Source organism: Meleagris gallopavo, chromosome 10, assembly GCF_905368555.1.
Source record: "Meleagris gallopavo chromosome 10, MGAL_WU_HG_1.1, whole genome shotgun sequence".
Classification (NCBI taxonomy): domain Eukaryota; kingdom Metazoa; phylum Chordata; class Aves; order Galliformes; family Phasianidae; genus Meleagris; species Meleagris gallopavo.
Genome location: NC_139413.1, coordinates 5,785,761 through 5,806,656, shown reverse-complemented (window position 1 = coordinate 5,806,656; position 20,896 = coordinate 5,785,761). Strand labels below are relative to the sequence as shown.

The 20,896-nt window shown below is 53.0% G+C and overlaps 3 protein-coding genes and 1 long non-coding RNA gene across 7 annotated transcripts in view; 1 reads left to right on the top strand and 3 right to left on the bottom strand.

The window, feature by feature from the left end:
• DNM3 (dynamin 3) overlaps positions 1-4,424 on the bottom strand; it is a 171,464-nt gene extending 167,040 nt beyond the window's left edge. For 2 of the 3 annotated variants that reach the window (XR_014885174.1, XR_014885175.1), the window contains exon 1: positions 4,200-4,424. Coding sequence is in view for 1 of the 3 variants with exons in the window: in XM_085231480.1 (XP_085087606.1) it covers positions 4,200-4,345 (146 nt within the window). In the remaining 2 variants the exon portion in view is untranslated. The remainder of the gene's footprint in view (positions 1-4,199) is intronic. The other variant, XM_085231480.1, reaches the window with a different exon arrangement.
• Positions 4,390-7,582, top strand: LOC109364180 (uncharacterized). Of its 2 annotated transcripts, none has more exons than XR_014885181.1 (2): positions 4,390-5,146; positions 6,556-7,582. It is a non-coding gene; the product is annotated as an uncharacterized LOC109364180 (long non-coding RNA). The 2 variants fall into 2 exon arrangements; XR_014885180.1 differs by having other exon boundaries at positions 4,390-5,151.
• METTL13 (methyltransferase 13, eEF1A N-terminus and K55) lies at positions 7,582-13,646 on the bottom strand. Its single transcript, XM_003208587.5, has 8 exons — positions 13,183-13,646; positions 11,808-12,555; positions 11,154-11,353; positions 10,576-10,771; positions 10,197-10,340; positions 9,861-10,073; positions 9,351-9,482; positions 7,582-9,010 (listed from the first exon to the last, which is right to left on the bottom strand). Exons 1-8 carry the CDS (start codon positions 13,333-13,335, stop codon positions 8,736-8,738), a joined length of 2,061 nt encoding a protein of 686 aa, XP_003208635.2. The 5' UTR covers positions 13,336-13,646; the 3' UTR covers positions 7,582-8,735.
• A 147-nt stretch (positions 13,647-13,793) lies between these two features.
• Positions 13,794-20,761, bottom strand: ITPA (inosine triphosphatase). Its single transcript, XM_010715716.4, has 8 exons — positions 17,206-20,761; positions 17,027-17,084; positions 16,889-16,953; positions 16,338-16,411; positions 15,516-15,547; positions 14,752-14,867; positions 14,321-14,397; positions 13,794-14,021 (listed from the first exon to the last, which is right to left on the bottom strand). The coding sequence occupies exons 1-8, from the start codon at positions 17,266-17,268 to the stop codon at positions 13,901-13,903; spliced, it is 606 nt and encodes a 201-aa protein (XP_010714018.1). The 5' UTR covers positions 17,269-20,761; the 3' UTR covers positions 13,794-13,900.
• Between the last annotated feature and the right edge of the window lie 135 nt (positions 20,762-20,896).

Here is a 20,896-nt window from a genome sequence, read left to right as displayed (position 1 = left end):
GTGAGGATACAGGCGTGGGTAACATTTAAAAAGGCATGAGGTCATGCCATAAAGCAGAGGTAGAGAAAAGCACAGAATCCTCCCATAACCTGTAGCAGTTCACTCCCTACGTTTGCAGGTGCATGTGCAGTCACACTGCTAACATGCATTTATCTATTAGTGTATTAAGGCCATGCATATCTCCTAGGTACACTTTTCAGCAGAGGTAAAAACTACTTAATGATTAACATCTCTGTAAAGCACTTGATAAGCTGAACTTAAACACCAGGATGTGAGCCAGGGCTCCCAATGCTCTGCCTCATCACTGAGCACAGCTTTTCTTAAAAACAGACTAAATGTGTTAATAACAAACTTTAAATGCCAGAAATAAGAGACATGGGTCCTCAACTCATATTTAAAAGAAAATTCTTGAAAAAACTAATTAGCATCATTCTTTGCACGCCTGTTCTAACTGCACGTTTGTTTCACTTGGCACATACCAATTCTCAGGACCTGGGGTAAAACTGAACTTTCAATTCACATCAGATTTTTATGTAAGGACAAAACTAGGCCATCTACATCACTTCTAAATAGCCACGTTTGTTTAACAACCTTTACATCTATAAAAGAATTTGGGGAAGGAACCAAAAGGAGCCACTGTCTCATTTGCTACTGTTTCCATTTAATGGAATCCCCAGAAACAATCCTTGCTTTCAGCACACCAGAGTGTTTTGATAGCTACACTAATACCCTCAATGCAGCCGTACAATGGCTTAATTAGTCAGGAAAAGGAGGGGTAGGTTCTCATTTCCAGAAGGTCCTTAAGATTAAAAAAAGAACGCAGAGCACCACGGAGATGCCTGCATCTCCTGCCGCTTGGCTTTTCTGTGCCTGTTTCATGTAAGAGGTGAATTTCCTGTAAAAAGAAGTGCTTCTGTCAATGACAGAAAACTGAAAGAATAAAATATCTGCAGCGATGTAAGCCATCTCCCCAGGATGCCTGCTGGGAGAAACACTCTGCTCCAGTGGTTGGATTGAAGCCCCTTCTCTTCCCTTAATGCCTCAGCATTTCACATTCACCATCAACAGGAACAGGAATGAGCGGAGCACACGAAGAACAGCAATGCAAAAGGCAGAAAGTGGTACATATTTCATAACAAATAGCTGCACACCGCGTAGGGGCCTTAAGATTATCCAAAGCGACTGAGATCAAAAAGCTGCAAAGCTCTATGACAAAAGCAGTCCTTGGGCTCTTAGAATGAAAGCAATTGTGTGACTGTGACTGACAGGCTTACAATCAGGACTTCACATCTCTTATAAAACAATTATTCGGCCATATCCATTTTATATTACATTAGGCAGGGAAGGAAGTAAAGAGCTTTCAGCTTTGAAATCTAATTATTAATTTCTCACTATCTGTAAGAATTAAATGAGGCTCTGATGAAAATCTGGAGAAAGAGGCCCTGACAAGATAAGCAAAGGCACAGATGGCAAGCGATCTTGGAAGCCCATCTTAACATGTGAAATAATAGGGAAACTCTCTACCCGGATACAATTCCCAAGGATTGCTTCCTGATCCTAATTTCCTTATAAATAACCTTGTTATCACCAAAAGCAAGTCGCTCAAAAAGCACAAACAACACATCAGGTCACAATCCCGTACCCTGCTCCCACTGAGCGGCTGGAGCTTGGATTCTCTTTGTGCTTCTCGGGCTCTCTCCCACCAGCTTCGCTTTAAGCACTGCCCCAGCACTGTATGGGCACATTTGCTTTTGTTGCACAGAAGCAGGCCTGTGAACATTTGTTCTTCCCGTACTCTTCAGACAATACCATTTCCTCCAATGAGCACCATGAGCTCCAGTTAGGAACACGTGAAGGACTAACACGTAAGTGTAAATGCTGCTGTCCTCCACTGTTCTCCAGAGTCTCTTATTTTCATCCCAACGTAACATCCAAGGACTTCAAACAGAGTTCCTTAATTACCAAAAAAAGGAAGACTTCATTGCACACAGAGGAGAAATAAACAATGAGTAAACTCTCTAAATACGTGAAAGGATGTGAACCCAAATAGCAACAATAATTGCTGTATTGGGAGCCTTGATGCTGCCCTGCTGCAGCTTTGTCCCAAACCAATCCCAAGGAAATGCGTGGCTCTGGCTGTCACACAATTCCTGCAGAGGCAAACACACACACAACTCTGCTGCATGCAAGCACTGAGGCCAGTCAGACTTGCAAGATACTAACTAGATGCTGGAAATGCAGAGAGTAAGGCTGCATAAGGAAGATCTAACTCCAATACCACCTGCAAGCAAATAAACGCTTTCTGTCTGTATGGGAAAATAAAGTCATCTTTAAGTACTTCACAAGATCAAAAGCAAAGGGCTCTGAAATCAGCACGTCAGCCCAGTGGCTACGGGCTGCTGAGAAAAACCAACCCGTTCCCAGAGTTCAGAGCCCTACTAACCCCTGTGCCCTCCTGCCACCAACTGCAGCCACTTTTGAAAGAGAGAGCTTCTCAGCTGTCTCTCTGAAGGCTAAGATTTCAAAACCCACTAACGATAACAATTCATGTGATGAAAAAAATAATGCATGAGAGCTAAAGCTCAAACATCAGAGTCATGCTGGACTGCTCTATTTTGATGACAATTTCTATGAGAATTGTGTTACTATTACTGTTTGCACTGTGGTTGAGCACGTCGTAGGCATAGGCAATGCATCACAAATAAAAATAAATGAGCACAGGACATCTCTACAATGGCATGCTACCTGTATCAGCCATATTAAGACACATACAGATACAATAAACTTGTTTTCCAGAGAAGAGCTTTGTTATCATGTAAATACAGGAATTTTCTAACTAAAAAGTGCTTTTTACCTGCTGATCTGCCAACCAGAAATGCTCTTCAGTCTCACAGATACTTGCCCATCTGGTTCTGAAGGTTCAAATCAAGTTCTCACAGCTTAGCAAGTAACCACACATCTGCTGACCACACGTGCTCACCCAGCACGGACAAAAGGCAAGAATAAAACATATTTACTTAAACCTCATGGAAATAGATTTGAAGTAAGGCTTTTTGATATTTACAAAAGACTTCAAGCTTACAGGTATGGAGTTACAACAGATTGGGCGATTCTGGTCTCTGAGTGCTACTGCACAGGACAACAATGTGGGCAAGGTTGAAATACTCCAGACTGCAGCACGACAGAAACACCCCCCAGTGCTCCACAGGCTGCTGTGAACTCCCCTTGGAAGAGTTTGGCAGTGCCTGCAGGGTGCACAGCAAGTAACTATGCAGGTGAAAAAGGTCACTGTCCTTAGCTTTGCTTCCTAATTCTTGCTAGATGGCCTTATTTGTGCAGCAGGTTCCAGCCTCTTTTCAGATGGGTCAGGGCAGCACCAACTTTTCACTTTCACCTTTTACTCTGGCTGGGCTTGGACTCAATGATCCTTAGGGGTCCCTTCCAACTCAGGATATTCTGTGATTCTGTGACTCCTGTGCTGGTGAGCAGGAGCACACCGCACTCACAGAAGAGCTTTGCCTGCTCACACGAAGCAGAGCCCTCTGGCAGGGCAGCAGCAAGAAGCAGCTCCCAGTACCAATCAGCAGCTCATCCTTCCAGTAGCTTAGCGGGACTCAGAGGCAGCCAGCAGCCCATAGCCATCATCACACCGACCTCTGCGACCTCTGCTCCCGGGCAGGTGCCAACACAGATGAGGCTTCGTGACAGGGACCAGAACCTCCTCGTTCCCCACAAACATACAGAGGCCTTTCCTCTCCGCCATAACGCCTCGCTTGAGGAGCCCGCATGCCCAGCGCAGGAGGAACCCGGGGAGCGGCACGAGGAGTTCGTGCTCACCGCGTTCATAAGAAGATCCCGCCGGCCGCACCACCAGCCTTCGTGCGACGCGGGCACCGAGCGCGTTCCTACCGGGGAGACCCCCAGCCTAGAACCTGGAACCGCGACGACCGCAACGGACGTTAAGCCCCGCTCCACACAGATCGGCCGACCCTCGGCTCCAGGTGCACCCGAGCGAGCGCACCCCGACGGGCGGCGGCGGGCGGGGACGCACGGAGGGACGCGGCCGCGCTCGGCGCTTCGCCCCACACAACCTGCCGGGGCGGCGCCGCGGGGGGCGCGCGAAGAGGGGACCGTTAGGAGGGGCGCGCGCAGCCGCTATGGGGACGGGAGGGCTGGGGAGGGGGCGGCCGCCGTCTTACCTGGAGACGCAGTTCTCCAGCACGGAGCTCTTGCCGGCGCTCTGCCCTCCCACCACCGCGATCTGCGGCAGATCGAGCAGGCAGTTCTGGCCCAGCGCCGCGAAGGCGTCCTGCAGCCGGTTGACGAGCGGGATGAGCCCCTCCATCCCGCCGCACCGCCGCCTCCTCCGCTGACAGGTAACGGCCTGCGCACTGCGCATGCGCCCCCGCTCCCGGCTGGTAGGCGGCCCCTCGGCTGAGACCACGCCCCCGCCCCGCGAGGCCACGCCCCCCAGCTGCTGGCGGGAACCTGCAGGCCGGTCGCCTGCCGGGCTCCGTGCGATGAGCCCCGCGGGGAGAAGCGTGTTCCGTCGGGCTGGGTGGTTATGAGGCGTAACGTTACCCCATAGCGCAGTTGGAGGAGCACCTCGGGTTTGGGAACAGGCTGCCTTCGTATCGCAGAGGAAAGAAGTGCAGAGGGTTCAGCGTGAGTTGTGTGGTGAAGCCAAGCTGGAGGTACGGCAAATAACGATGAGATTTAGCTGCGATGACTGGCAGCCGTCACAACACAGAGACATCCCAGACAAGGCTGCGGAGCCCTGCAGTGACGGAAGTGATCCTCTGTGCTAAGCCAGACACAGGGCTTGCTCAGCACGAATAGCAAAACAACAGGGAGCTGCGAGCATCCAAGGGCTGACAGGCGCTGACGGTCTGGAGTGCTATCAAAACATCTTGGCCGGAGCTCACAGCGAGCAAAAGAAGTGAATCCCTACAGCGGGCCTGCTTCTAGCCGGGGGCACAGACAGACAGCTATGGACGGAGCCACCGAAGGAGCTGAGCCCCAGCACGAGGCCTAAAGCCATCCTTGCATACAGCTGGGACTGAGGGCACACCGCCAGCACGGGCACGGCTGAACGCGCTCCATGGACCTCAGCTCATCATGAAGCCCCTCGCTCTCCATGCAAAGGGTAAGGTAAGAGCTGAACTTGTCCTCGTGGCAAGGGAAGATGCTGCCTGGTATCCAAGGAGGAAGAATTGTGTTTATCTCAGGCTAAGGAGTTATTATTACTCTGTCTCTGCCCTTCTGGGAAAAGCCTTGTGTTCCTTTCTATCTAGATGGAGCCTGGGGTTATTGGCATAATTATGCCAATTAACAGCATGAATTTTTTTCACACTCCCGACTGAGCAGCCTGTGCCAGGAGGCATCAGAGGAGCTTTTTGGCCTTCTTCCAGCCAATGGGTTCCTACTGGGAGTCAGGAACAACAGCATCACACTTTGGCAAAACCCTCCCAGCACAAGTGTAGGCACGTTTCCCGTCACTTCTGAAATCATTACTGTCAGGAAAGGAGCAGCCTGGCACCAGGCCCCCCTCAGTGCAAGAGAAACAAGCACTGGATATGGCAGGATCCCTGGGGGCAACACTGTGCTACCCTGAAACTGGTAACCTGGGGACCTGTCCTTTCCAGTAGCTTTTATAATTATGTCTTTGTTTCCTTCCTCTTATTAAAAATAAATGAGAAAACATCAATTACTATAAAAAGATTAAATTATTCCCTGAAGTCCGGGAAGTTTCCCCTGTTTCTGGCTAAGCTGACCATGCTCACCCTGTGACTCCATCACTTAGAAAAATCTGCCCTCTCCCAGAACATGCCACAGGCAGTCAGAATATAACTTTCCCACTTCCTCGCAAAAGCACAAACATTTGCATCATGCATGCATATGCTATGCCAAGGATACACATTTTCTAACAGCTCTAAGATGCCAGAAAAGGAAAGAGAAGGCACCTCTAGGTCCCTGTTTTCCCAAGGAGCACAAGGCTTCAGTGTCCCACACTTGTTCTCACTTCCTTTTGTCATACATTGTGCTCACAAAGGAGATGACACCTTCACGGCCCCAGCTCTCCCAGCATGGTGGGAAGGGTGGTGGTACCTCTGGATGTCACCAGCTCCAGCACTACCTGCTCAGGTTCCCAGGCTCACAGAGCAGGCAGGAGCCTCCAGTGCATTTCAGATCAAGTCTATGGATAGCAAGTATGTCCTACTCTGGCTCATAGCAAAATAAATGGGAAGCTTGGTTTCAGGGCACAGCTGTCGCTCTTCCTTACCCACTAACAGCTCTTCCAAACCAGGCAGCGTGACGTTAAAACGGGACATTCAGTTCAGGTCCCCAGGCTGCTTTATAAATGCACGCCAGCACAATTCCCTTCACGGAGAATGGGTTATATAGGAGCTGCCACAGAGGAGATGCAGATGCCTGCAATGAGCAGCCAGGCACGCTGCTCCCCCCGTCAGCAGAGCGCAGCAAAGGTTGCGTCCTCCCGCGGGCCACATTCAGAAGAGGCACGCTCCTTCACGCATGATTTTCCCATCTCTCCAGGGACCTTCCTCGCCCTCTCCTTGGCTCGGCTCCAAACCCAAGGTCTTGCAGAGCTTTTCATACAGCTGATCTGCATGAAGCAGGAGGCGTGGTGTTGGTGCCTGTGCTGCAAGGGGAGCTCCCAGGTTTCCACTACTGCTTGGCTCTGCAGGTTTGCAGCACTGGCATTACCGTGCCAGCCAGCATCACGCGGTGCATCTGCCAGCAAGGACAGCTCAGAAAGGAGACCCTGGGGCTGCAAAAGAGACTGAAAGTACAAGAAAGGCTGTGCTGCACTACAGCCGGCAGAGAAGTTTCCCTGCAGCCTCCCACTGAGGGCACCTGGGAAGCAGCAGCAGCCACTCGTTGCAGCCCAACTGCATGCCTCCTGCATCCCCAGCCAGCAGAGCCAGGCTTGCTGTACACAGTTCTGGAGGAAATCAGCTCAGGGCTGAGCTGTGCTCCCATTTACACAGTGCTTTCTTTTTGTGCTGGGAAATCCAGAAAGGAAAGATGTCAGCATCTCCGAGACCATCAGAGGTTGCTAAGTGACAGGAGCTCTTGCTTCTAGCTCCCCTGTTTACAATGTGCCCATGCTGTAAAGGAAGGAAGTGAAGAGTAAAGCAAACATAGTATACTGCCAAAACACTCAGCAAAACAGCTGCCAAAAATATACGTTATCTACCCCCTTTTTGCTGCCCTGAGAAAGAATTTCTACCAATCAATTATTCTGCTTTCACCTACAGAGAATTGCAGGTAATTGCAGCAGCATTAGATATTTGCTGGTTTTCTGGCTGAAATATATTTCTTGACCAACACTGCAGGGCTGTCAGTGACTGCAAGGACAGCTGCAACGGACTGAGGTCTCATAGCCACTTTCTTCCCAATAGATGCCTTTTGTTTTTCCAACAGGATGTGGCATTACACAGCAATTAGGAAACGCAGCAGAAATGCAGAACTGGACAAAGGAGAGATGAACGCACCCTTTGTGTGAGCTGCCGGGGAAGAAATGAAATGGTTTAGATAAAATAAAGGGCACGCACGCTAATCTGTGTCATTGGAATTATGTTGAGAATTGGAAAGAGAGTTAAAAATAGACTGAATGCAGCACTGCTGATAAGAGTTGAGAAATTTGCCGTCGCTGAGCTGGATGGATAATAGACATCCTTCAAAAAAAAAAAGTGCTAATGACTAAAGAGATTTAGAAGAGAACTGCGCAGGGCAGACAGACTGCTGCACAAGCTGTGTTCCAGCCTTGCCCCTGCCAGTGACCGGCGACTGCGTGCAGCCCCAGGCAGAGCACAAAGCAGCACAGAGCTGTCACAGCTTATCTGTCTGCAGCGGGGAGCTGGCCAGCCCAAATCTGAGCGCTGATGCTCACGAGCACTCTGAGTGCCTGGGGAGGATCAAAAGTACTTTGCAAAAAAGAAAAAAAAAAAAAAAAAAAAAAGGCATCTGCTTGCACTGCACAGAAACAGGCCAGTCAAAGGAGAAAGTGGGGCACCAACTTGTCCCACTACATGAAGTAGAATAATGCAGAGAGCAACGGACATGGGATCTAAGCAACTCCCTGCACAGCCTGGCAGGACCTGGCATGCCCCAGAGCAGCAGGGACATCGCCCACCAAAGGGACTGCAGTATCCCATCACTGCTAGCGAGAAATAAAGCTGGTGGAGCACTGTGAACCTCAAGAGCGGTCCTGAGCTTTATTCTCACAGCACTCAGCCCATCTATACACATCTGCTACCAGCCTCGGGGCAGAGCTGGGGGTTTGCAGAGATGCCAACAAGCAGAGCTCTTGGAGGTGTGGAAGAACGTGGGAAAGGAGCAGAGCTGGAAGGGAAAAGGATGGTCAGAGTGATATTTAACCACAATAGGAAAGCAGTAGGGACAGATACAAACACACAGCCCTGTCAACCCTGGAGCACCTTCTTCCCTTCACCACCCCAACACTGTCCCATGGGCAGTGCAGCTCCCTGCTCTCCCAGCACTTTTCCCCAGCCCCGTTTTATGCAAAGAGCAGAGCCTCAGCACTCCAGGAGGCACGCTGGGCTCCCTCCTGCTGTAGGGAGCCCCTTTCCATGCCAGCTGCATCCTTCAGGCAGGCACGAGGCCAGAACTGACTCCCTGCAGGGTCAACAATGTCCCAGCTGCAGCACCATGCAGGCACTCCTTTTGCTCAAATGGCATCAGGGCCCCTCTCAGAGGATGGTGATGGTCTGCAGCATGTCTGCCAGCACATACGAGCTGTCCCAATAGCGCCCCAATTGCTGCATTGACCCCTCCAGTGCCTGGGCAAGCACTGTGAGCTCCACGGGGTCCCGCCGGCTCTTGGGGCTGGGCTGGCAGAACAAGATCTCGTTGACCTCCCCATCGATGCGGCGTGCGTAGAGCAGGGGGAAGACTTCCCTGAGGATGGCCAGGACAGACTCCTTCAGCCGAGCATCGCGGCACACCAGGTTGAGCACAAAGACCCCTGCAGTAGAGCAAGAGGGGTTCAGGACAGCCACTTGTGAGCCTGGCATCCTGCACAGGCCTCCATGCTCACCCGCCCTCTACACAAACATAGCTGTATCAGTACCACTGGTGCTACCAGCTCCATCTCACATGCAGCTCTAAGCAGCACGAGTGCCCTTGGCCCAGCTCCACATCAATGGGAGCTGGGATCTGCTGGGAAAGGCAGCTGCCACACATCAGTCACAGCAACACAGCCAGTGCTTTCCAGGATGAGGAACCCACCACCCAAACCCTGTCCAGGACCAGCCAGCCCAGCCCTAGCACCTGCAGGGGCACCACAACCAGAGCCCACCTCGTACCTTCTGGCTTGAGAATGGTTTTAACTTTCTCCAGGAAGGGCTTCTCCACGAATGCTGGAGGTGGGCAGCTCATTCCCAATGTGAGGTCTTTACTGTCCACATCAAACATGATGGCATCATACTGAGCTGGGGCTGCAAGAGGGAACACAGACTCGTTATTCCACGGGACAGGGATGAACCACATTGGGTGGGGAAGCAGCGAACATGGTGGCCAGGCCCTCTGCCACTTCCAGCTGCTTCTTGTGACAGCACCTTCTGGACGGAGGAAAGACAGCAAATAGAAGGTCCCCTGCACACACACTGACAAGGGCAAGCCTGCTTGCTGCAGGGACCTGTCAAGGCTGGAGCTTGTGACACATGGCATGAGGTGCAGGAGAAACATGGGGAACACCATTCCACAACATGGAGGTCATGGAAGGACAGGATAGCACAGGGAGAGGCAAGAGGCAGAGCTGGAAACCAGTATGAGGGCAGGACAGGAAACAGAATTAAAGCTCTGAAAGACAGTACCTTCAGCTGCCAGCTTGGCCACGTGGTCCAGGCCGTCAGCAATGTGCACCTGCATCCGGTCACCCTGGGAGAAGCCAAACCAGCGTGTGGCCACCTCCAGCATGGAGGGGTCGATCTCCACTACAGCCACGCGGGCCTGCGGGAAATAGTCATGGACGAAGAGGGGCAGGCTGCCACCGCCAAGTCCCACCACCAGCACTGCAATTGGGGCTCCTGCCAGGGGACAAAGCCCAGGTGAGCTGCCAGTACTGCCACGCTCCCTCTGCCCATCCCATCCCGCCTGCCCCAAGCTACTTCTGGCTTCACAGCCTGAAAAATCCCTTCCCGCCTCATCACCTGGCAGGGGATCAGAGCTGCCCAGCAAGCAGAGCCCTGCCACCATGGCCTTGTGGTGCTCACAGCACAGGTAGCTCTTGTCAATTGCCATAGGAGGCTCGGCAGGGCCAGGCTTCTTCTTGTCTTTCCTCCGTTTCTTCTGGCCTGAAAGACAGGAGGTAAGGTGAGGCTGGAGCCAGGGGTGCTTTCTGGGGACTGACCACTCCAAACCCAAGTCCCACCAGCAATGCAGAGAGCAAAACCCCACCCACATCTGCACTGAGACAAGACAGACAGGCCCCAGCGTGACTCTTCATCTTCTTCCTCACATTCATCTCACTCCCTACCACCCAAAGTCATCCTCGGTCCTGCCCTGTCCCTAACCATCTCCTCAACATACCTGGGGGAGGTGCAGGGGCCAGGAGTCGGGCCTCTGACTGCACCACGTTCCTGTTGCTGAGGAAGACGAGGCGACGGAAGTAGCACGCATCGTTCCCCTTGACGTCCTCCACGACAAACTCCCCACTCAGCGGGCTGGTGTCACAGTGCCATACTGTCCGCACCCCGATGTCCCCTCCCACAGACAGGAAGGGCACCTGCAGGGAGGACAGAGACTCGTGACTATAGGGACAGGCGCTGGCCGTGTCTAGACTGTGTCTAGAGGAGTATGATGAAGCTGACACATCCAGGGAGCAGCAGGATGAGCTGTAGGCAGTGCACAGGACACTGGGCTCATCCTGATCTATGTTGGAGTACAGCGAGCCAGCACCCAAAGGCCTTTTACAAGGGGGGCCTGGGGAGTTGGAGCAAGAAAGAGAAGACAGAAGAGATGAAAAAAGTTAAAGGTGGAAAGATAGGGCTAGATGCTCTCTAGTTTTTGGGGTGGCCTTTTTTTTTGTGTGTGCGTGTCTGTGTGTTTAGCATTCTGGGGTTGGCCTGGGCAATGGGAAAGCCAGAAAGCCAAGGGAGTGGGCTCACCTGCTGCCGGGCGGGGAGGCCTGGCGGGGCCAGCTCCATCACCTTCCCCGACAGCTCTGCCTGGATGCTCGCCATGCCCTCGTAGTGCTGCTCCCTGTGCAGGGCCACGGTGACCAGGCGCCCAAAGCCCGCGCTGGCAGCCAGCTGCCTCCGCCCTTCCTCCGTCCCAAAGAGCCACTCGGTTTCTCTGCCCTGCGGGACTGCAGATGGGGGATGCGGTCAGGAGAGCCCCAAGCAGGTGTTGGCCCCTGCACAACCACTCTGGCGAGGAACTGTAGGGTACAGAGATTTCACAAGGAGGCAGCACTGCGTGACACAGCCTTGTGCCTAGAGCTAGGCTGCACAATCAGTGATCAAAAGGACCTTTCTCAAATTGGGCAGGCTCGTGTAGGGGCCATATCTCATGACAAAGGGGTGTCCAACAACCCCAAAACTCATCTGTGGTTTGTGCTGAGCCTCAGACTCTGCAGGCACACAGGAAGCTAACCGGGCGTCTGGCAGAGTTTGACAAATCTCTGTGAGTAAAACCCCAACCAAACCCCACAGGGACAGATGATTTCCCTCTTCAGCTCCAATTCCTGCAGACCAGGACCACTGCTGCTATAGCAGCTCCCGGAATGCTGTCTCTTTGCATGCAGGAAAGGCTGTACTCACTGATGAAGATGGCAAAGCGATTGTCACAGGAAGGTTTCACCGCAGGGCTGTCGACTACATACAGTGTGTAGCGGGGCCGCCCGCTGGCTTTATCACACAGATCCAGGGAAAGCTGCTCCCCACAGGGGGCTTTGCTGAGCTGGCTGCGGAGCAGGGCGTAGTGCTGCCTGTCTTTCACCGCCTCCACCAGCCGCTCTGCGCTCTCCAATCGCAGTGGCTTGTCCTGCTCCTCAGAGCAGATCTCCAGGATCTGCAGCGCAGAGCCAGGGATCTTCCTGAACTTTGTCATGACATAGACAAAGACCGGGAGGACAAACTGCTGCTTGTCCCCGCTGGTGGCCACTTCATGAACACGCACTACCCAGCCTTCCTGGGAGAAGTATTCCACTGCTTTCTTCAGCACATGGGCTTGAGCCAAGGAGACACAGAGGTAGCGCCCTCCCACCTGCAGGACCCGGCTGATTTCAGCAAACATCCTGTCCACCTTAGATAGAGTGACCTCCTCATCATCGGTGAGTATGGCATCCAGCGTGCCTTTGTCGAGGGCCACTTGGAAGTGGGCATCCGGGAAGTCCATGTGAAGCATGTCCATCTGCAGGTAGCTCATCTTTGGCCTCTTGCTTGCGCTCCGCTCCTGCATCTGACGGATCACGGCATCGCTGATGTCAATGTTCACAATGTCCTCACACATCCCCGTGTCGTACATCTGCTCACTCAGCTCCGAGTTCCCACAGCCGATCACAAGAACCTGGAAAGAGGGACAAGAGCAGCAGTGATGGTGAGGGTGCCCCGCATACATACCTCAAAGTGTTAGAGTGCAACAATGGGACATTAACCAGGAGCCCTCAGCAAGAACCACATCCATAGCACCTCCACATCCATAGCATCTCCAGATTCTCCCCATGGCCCTAACAACCATTCCATAAAGGCACGTGGACACAGACGCGATGTGCCTACATTGCCTCACTTTTGGGGATTATCTGGATGATTTAACCCCATGGTGGAACAACATGTGCGTATCTTCTGATTTCTTGCTACAGCACACTGGAAACATCATATTCCTTGCGCCAAGAGCTGACAGCTGAGTACGGAGCACCGTGTTGCAGCCTCTTTCCCTTCAGTTAGCCAGATCTCACTGTGCTGCTAATTCAGTTAGCAAGGGTAGGGTGAGAGCTTCCCCAGGCACCAGCCAAAGGGCCAGCTGAAATGACACAGTCTATAAGAGCACGGTTGCAGTGCAAGCAGTCAACCCAGTTGCGAGGCACGGGGGTTACAAAGCTCAGATGTGGAGAGCAACCCGGGCAGAACCGGGGGATCTGCACGGCAGAGAGCGATAGGAAGCACGCCGAACCGGGAGCGGAGAATCGGGCCTCACCTTGTCGCGGGGCCGCACGTACTTGAGCAGCACAGGGCACAGCTCCGGGAACGCCCCGTACCACTCGAAGGGCCGCTGCCCCCGCTGTCGGAAGAACCGGTCCCAGTACCGCGCCGAGCCGAACTCCCCGGGGCTGCGGGGCAGCAGCTCCATGGCCCCGGTTCGGCCGTTCCGTTCGATCCGGGGCCGGTCCCGAACACGTGTTCCCGTACCGCGCCCCCACTGACGGCATCCGAGCGCGCAGCGCTCCGATTGAGCGCAGCGTCCGCGCCGCTGATTGGCTGCTGCCCCCGCCTCGGCTGCTTCCTATTGGCTACCGCTCAAGAAGGGCGGTACTTCCCGCATCGGCGGCGCTCCCGAGGAACAGCCGCGCCGAACGCCCGTTCTCCGGGCACGGAGAGGCGGACGGCTACAGGCGGCTCCGGCTCTGATGTTTTCACTGGTAGAACCTGCGTGAAGATGGTGGAAAGTCTCAAACGTAACAGCTCCTGCAAGCCTCCCGCGAGGCACAAACATACAATGATCTCAGCACCTTAATTAACGTGCACCTGGATTCTACAGGCATTTCTGAAGCAACACAAATAGGGAAGAAAAAAAAAAAAACAACAGTATTCGTAATTCACCGTGAGCAACTTTAATATAAGCATGTGACCGAACCGAGATCTCGCAGGGCTGTGTATGAAAAGTATAGCATCCAGTGTCTGCGGGCACGGGGACGCTAGCTGGGATTGGAGGGGGCCTCTGTTGGGTTGCTCTGAAGGAAGAAGGCAGAGAGCTCGCTCAGTGCACGGTACCGGTGTGAGATTGAGTTCTTCACAGCCTTGGGCAGCTCAGCGTAGCTGGAGTGGGAAGAAACCAAAACAGTCCTCAGCAGCTGAGTTGCTGCAGCATGTCCCCAAGACCTCCCTTTGCCTTGCTTTGCTGCCCAACCACAGTGGGGATGTTGGCAGTGATACACGTTGGTAAAACCAAGGTTCCCCATATTGATGCTGGGTTTCCCATTCAGACCCAGAACAGCGTTTTCTCCTTGCCAGTACTGCTTGTATGCGGTTCCTCTATGTACAGAAACAAAACACAGCCCCCATCCCTTCCTTTTCTTAAAATTCCCATGAAGTGCTGTAGGTAAAAAGCCACTTACGTCTGGTCATAGCCATCAGGCTGAAAGCAGGGATCCCAGCCAAAATCTCGAGGGCCTCTGGGCTCAACAATCACCCCCTACCGTGAAAAAGCCAAAGAGCCCTGTAAGTCTTGGTTCCTCAGCACTGCTGGTGCAGTCACATCTGAAACACCAGCTGCAAAGTGGCACTCAGCCAGCCATGGATGTGGCCACCCACCAAAGGCTTAATGCTGCCTTAATTTCTCAACACTCCCCCAAAACATGACCAAAATTATCAGTGCCAAAGTCAGTGCTCCATCAGGGTGCTGTTTGCTGGCAGCCCCTTCAGCCTCCACACCTCCCAGACTGAGAACTAACAATAGCAATCCAAGCAGTGTCAGTGACCTCACTCGCTAACACTGTCCTTAACAGAGCCAATGCAATTAGAAAACGTACATTATAATCCCACCTACATGTGTCTGGCCTTTGAACAGCTTCACGGGCTCCTCTGGGTTTCCAGTACTGAATGCAAAGGTGCAAAGAGCATAGGCAGACTTGTCCTCAAACCCAGCCAGCAGCTTGTACAGGCCTGAGCAACACAGAGAGGATCCTGATATCAGTGTGATTCCAGGAGAGGGCAAGACATCCACCTAGAGATGGATCAAGGGAGTGCTCTGCATTCCCATGGACAAGGGAGAGGAAGAACCACAGGCATAATAAAGCTAAGCTGAACCGATGCTTTTGGTTGAATCCCTCCTATCCCTGAGCTGCAGGGCCCCAAAATTAATTTGGGAGCAGAAACAAAGAAGTGCGTTGCGTCAGAATGACTAAAGCCCCTTGTCAATCACAGTGATTAACACTCCTGCTGACGATGCCAGTACAGAAGCCAGAGATCACAGGTCTACAAGGTTACCTCTGTGAAAGACAATTCCCACAGACCCTGCCACCAGCCCGCGGGGGCAGAAGTCTGGGAACCCAGCAACGCAAGGATGATGCCAAAGTTCCTGGGGGAAACAACATCCAGTGAGGAAGGAAGCAGAACAGTCTCAAAGAGAGAGCACAAAGGGACAGAGCTGGACAGAAAAAGGAACCAGCAATGAAGCAGGCAGCCAGGTGGGAGAGCACACTCAGCAGCATGCAGCACAGGCAGGGATTCCTTTCCCATGGCACATTTGTGCACGGCAGCCCAAGACTGGAAAGAACAGTTACATGCAGACAGTGCTACAAGAGGCAGTACCTTCTGGCTTGAGCTTTTCCAGGAACCATTTTCTGAAGGGGGAAAAAAGGAGGAAAGACAAATTTTTGCTGATGTTACTCAGAAACACAACCATCCTTGAAGCACTGTTGCCTATGTTTTCACAGCTCTTTGAATCCCTCTTAAACATACTGTCAAATCACCTCATTCTGGGCTATTTACAAATAAAGACAAACTTAGTTCTTAAGCTAAATGGGACATAGGGGAAACAAGGGTGGGGTATTTAATCTTAACTTCTGTGCAAATAACCTAGTTCTCACTCATGAGCATCAACAAGCTAAAATACATTTCTTGATTCCACTCATTCACATTTTACACTCATCTGTAGTGCACACTGCTTTTATGACTCTGATTAGCTTAGCAGAGAGTTTGAGTTAATCACAGCAAAAGATAATCCTAGGAACTAAGACTCTATTTTAATAGAAGAAATGCACAGCAATGTAACAATCCTGTACCAGCAGGACCAAAACAGGCCCTTATGAGAATCTAGGGGACACTCACACAAGAGCACTCCTGACACACCTGGTGTCTCAGAGCTTGGTGTGAGGTTCCCAAGCTGCAAGAGCAGGCACCCAAGACTGGGAACGTGAGGCAACCGTTCAGATCCGTCTCTCCTGTCCTGTACACTGCATTACAGCACTCCTCATGTCCTGCCCACAGGATGCAGAATTAAACAGAGGACACAGAGCACCTCCCTAACCCTACTGCCCCTGGTGCATGGAGTGTTCCCTGTTAAGCACATCCTGCCAAGCTGTATTCCTCGCTCTAGAACGAGAAAAGTGAGGCAGGCTCCCATCTACTTACATGTATGGTCCTGGAAGTCCCCCCAAGGCATTGAAGCACAAGCAGGTGTCCTCTACTATAACAGGCCCCCGAATCTGCAGCAAAAGCAATATCAAGCCTCAAGGAAGGTACTACCAGACTCATTTCCCTATGCAGTCCTGGTCTCATGCATCCAAGATAACAAGAACAACTCAGCAGCTATCAAAGCCCTCCCTTCAGTGTCAGCCCTCACCACACAGCCCACTGCGTCCCCAGCAGGAGCTGAGCAGTGGCAGGGAGGTCCTCTCACAGAGCAAAATGAGCAGAGCTGCACAGCCCTGGCCCTAACAGAGCAGTGGGATCACCAGGAAGGTGCCCAGCACCGACAGGTGGAAAATTCTGCACTCCACAGCCGCCAGGGCTGCAATGAGGGACACGGCGCGACTGCTCGTCGCTGTGGGGACGAAACCACAGGGGCGGCAGCGGTGCCGTCTGAGGGCAGCACCTGCCCTCAGAGGAAGGACGCGGCAGCGGTGAGGGCCGCAGCCGGGCCCCACCTCCCAAACAGCAGAAGCGAACCGGGAGGCGCTGACCTGCCGGGCGGCCTCACGGCACTTCTGCACGGAGATCTCGTCCGGCTCCCCCTGGTACTCGGGCACTGGGGACACACACGGGCGGTCGCTGAGGAGGCGGCCGGGCCGGGCGGCGTCCCCCCACCCCCGCCAACTTACGGTCAATCTTCTTCGCCACCAACGTGTACGGAGAGGAGTCCCCGAGGATCTGAGTGACCTGCAGGAGGCAAGGGGGAAGCACGGCCGTCAACCCCGCCTCTGATCCCGCTCTCAGGCCTCGGCTCGGGCCCGAACCCGCGGGCCCCAAGGCCGCCCGTCGCCAGGCGACGGCCCCCCACCTCCTCCAGCTTCTTGGCGTTGCCCGTCACGAACACCACGCTCCTCCGCACCGGCGCCGCCATGCCGCCCCACACCTGCGCGCTGAGCAGCCAATCACCAGCCGCGGCGCCGTCACCCTCGGTGACGCCCGACCAATGGGAACGGCCGAGACTCCGCGGGCGGGCGCGTTGCCTTTGAGGGTACGCGTGCGCGGGATCGCGCGAAGCGACCTCGCGAGAACTGCCGCGTCGCCATGGAGACCGCCCTCTCCGCTGCGGCGGCCCGGGCCGTGTTCCGCTCCGCCCCGGGACCCTTCAGATCGGTGCCGCGCCACGGGTGCGGGAGGCGGGGACGGCGCCCAGCTCTCCCTGCCCTGTTTTCCCCGAAGCCATGGAGATGATGGAGCTGGGCCCTGGGCTGCGCTCCACGCTGTGCTGTTTACTCCAAGTTCTGGCAAGCCTGCGAGCTTGGTGCGACTGCAGATTTCCTACGTGGGAGCGAGCAATTTCATCCTTTTGACCACACCTGCGGGAGCAGCTGGCCCGTCATAAAAACAGGGTCAAAGAGTGCTCCCTTGTGGGTCCTACTCTTTTAATTTGTGCAAAAACAAATCAAATCCTTCCCAGATGCATCGAGTCAGAGCTCTATGTTGGCTCTGGGAGAGGAGCTGAGCCCTACAGAAATCAAAGAACGGCCTGGGTCGAAAAGGACCACAATGCTCATCTAGTTCCAACCCCCTGCTATGTGCAGGGTCACCAACCAGCAGACCAGGCTGCCCAGAGCCACATCCAGCCTGGCCTTGAATGCCTCCAGGAATGGGGCATCCACAACCTCCTTGGGCAACCTGTTCCAGTGTGCCACCACCCTCTGTGTGAAGAACTTTCTCCTAATATTAACTTAAACCTCCTCTGTCTCAGTTTAAAACCATTCCCCCTTGTCCTATCACTATCCATCCTTGTAAACAGCTGTTCCCCCTCCTGTATATATGCTCCCTTCAAGTACTGGAAAGCCACAATCAGGTCTCCCCGGAGCCTTCTCTTCTCCAAGCTAAACAAGCCCAGTTCCCTCAACCTTAGTTCACAGGAGAGGTGCTCCAGCCCTCTGATAGGAGGGCCACTAAGACTGAGCCCCAACACTCAGTGCCCAAAAGGCAGAGGAGAGCACTGCCCTGTCCTGCCCATACGCAGGATCCGGGGATGCCACCGCAGAACCCAACACACCTCCTCACACACTGCTGTCCCTGAAGCTCCATTTTACAAAGGGCTTCACAGGGGAGAACTTTCTCTTCCCGTAAGAGCAGAGCCAGGAGCACAGAGGCCGATCCCTCCTGCTTCAGCACAGCAGCCATCCATCTCTGCAGCCTCCTATCTTTAGGCACAGAGACCCCCACGTCCCACTGCACAGATCCCACTGGCAAGCCTGGAGGGAGCAGCAGCCCTGCAGGAGGAATGGGTCCCACCAGCAAGCCTGGGAAGTAGAAGCAGCTCTGCAGGAGGAACATAAAGCACCAGCCAAGGCACACCACTCCCTGTGAAAACTGATCGTGTGGAAAACAGCAGCTAATGAGGAGATCTGGGCAAAGATGAAATGGATAAAACAGACACTATGCTTGGGTGGAGTTATTTTTGTTGTGAAATCTCCTTTATAACATCTCCAAGTGAAATCCAAGCCCAAAGCACGCAGGCAGCTTCTTCCCATCCCAGCTGGGAATAATAGCCCTTCCCTATCACTGCAGCTCTCCTTGCAGTCAGGCCCTGGTAGGACTATAAAGACCAAGGCACTGTTAAGGAGAACAAGGAGGACTGCTCCGTAACATAGCTGAGACTAGATACTGTAGTGGCCTTCTCAGCCTTGAAAAGCTATGAACTGCTTGATAAATTTTGTCACTGTCAACAGGACTGTTATTTGCTGTTGACTCTGTTTCCCAGCCAGAGACAGTCTCTTGAGAAGGTCTGTGCTTAGGATGACCCTGCCGTTCAGAGTTTTGAACCTAAAACATAATACTGGCAACCCAGAGGAGAGTAGAGTGCTGAGGGCCTTGGCAGCTTTCCCTGCCCCACATCTTTGTACAAATACTTACACCCCAACCTTCTGCACAAGACTGCAAAACCATCTGGCCAGAACTGAGGCAAGCCAGCTTTCCAGGCGCCTTGGGGGCAGCTGCTTCAGTTCCATTGGTATCAGAGGATGAACACAAGCAGGAGAGTGTAAGGTTCCTTCTCTGTGGATCTAGGTCAGCTGAAAATGCATCTGCACCTGTCTGCAGCAGCGTACTGCTGTAACCAGGCTAAGGAACTATTATCAGAGCAGTAAGCTCATGCTCACAGAGATCATTTAATGCAAACTGGGAACTCTTTCTATGGACAGGTTGCTGGCAGATATCCACCAAACCCAGCAAGGACAGATCTCTTCACAGATGGTTTTGTCATTCTTGCATTTCACATCCATCTTTGTCACACCAAAGCAACACCTGCAGCAGGCAGGGAATAGAGTCCCCAGGGGAGCCAAGCTGTAGCTGTTCCTTGGTTCAGAGAAGCAGGCAAGAGAGAAGGATATAGCAGCAGCTCCTAGGTTTGGCAGCTAGTAGCAATTATTTAATACAGCAGGATCACCAAGAGACCTTCATGCAACCAGCATCCATTTACCAAGGTCCAGCTCAGGATGGATGTGAAGTCCTGACACATTCTTGCAGCATCTAGGTCCTTCTGTAAGTAGCAGCAGCAAATGCAAGATGAGTCCAAAAGAGAATGCCAGACGTGCTAGTAGGGCCTTCCAACAGTAAAACCTGCCCTCACATGCAGCAAAAGAGCAGGCAAAGCACAGTCATAACATGGGCTCACAGTGCTGCTTCTCACTTTCCAGCTGGCAGGAAAAGGCCCCCAATACTCAAGTGAGACTTGCAGCCCTGCTGAAGACAGACAGATTCCCCCTTCATCTACCCTCTCAATCTTTTGCAGCTGGAGAGCAGCCAAAGGCATAGGCTGGGTGATTTTTATCCCTTCCACTGAATGTATGATTTTGCCCTCAGGATCTAAAAAACGTGGCAACGTGTTAGGAGGAAAAACCCAGCTTGGCTTTCTGATTCCCACCTGGAGTGAACAAGGCACACAAAGGGGAAAAACACTATTTATACACAAGCAGAGCAAGTAGAGCTTGTAATCACATCTAGCACTCCAGCCTGCTGTGCTCACTTCTAATCCTCTTCTCTGCATGGAGCAGCACCACCACTCAGGTGGAAACTGTGCACGAGGTCCCAGGGGCAGGTCCATAAGGGAAGGCTGGGTGGTGGCATAAGAAATTCTCTGGGGCACTATTTCCCCTTCTGCCCCAGTAAAATTCCTTCAGACACAGACTAAGAAGGACAATGTTCCTCTCATCAGCAGAAAAGAAACAGCACAGGAACCAGGAGAGTGAGAAAAAACAGGAGAGTCTGATTTGAGCTAAAGTTCTAAGCCCAGTGGAGGAAGGAACTAGGGTCACAAAATAAATTGCAGATAGAAATGCCACCAGTGCCTGAAACCAAGCTGCAGTCAAGCAGAAGGGGACTCATGGCTCTTCTGCCAAAACACATCAGTCCTACCTGTGAATGGAGAACATTCACTCCCATTTAGTCCAGCACTACAGCCCCACACCAAGTTACTGGGCTTGGGCACAGCCCCTGGCCCACTCGGTTGCAAGGAAACAAAACAAGCTGCCATCCACAACCCACCA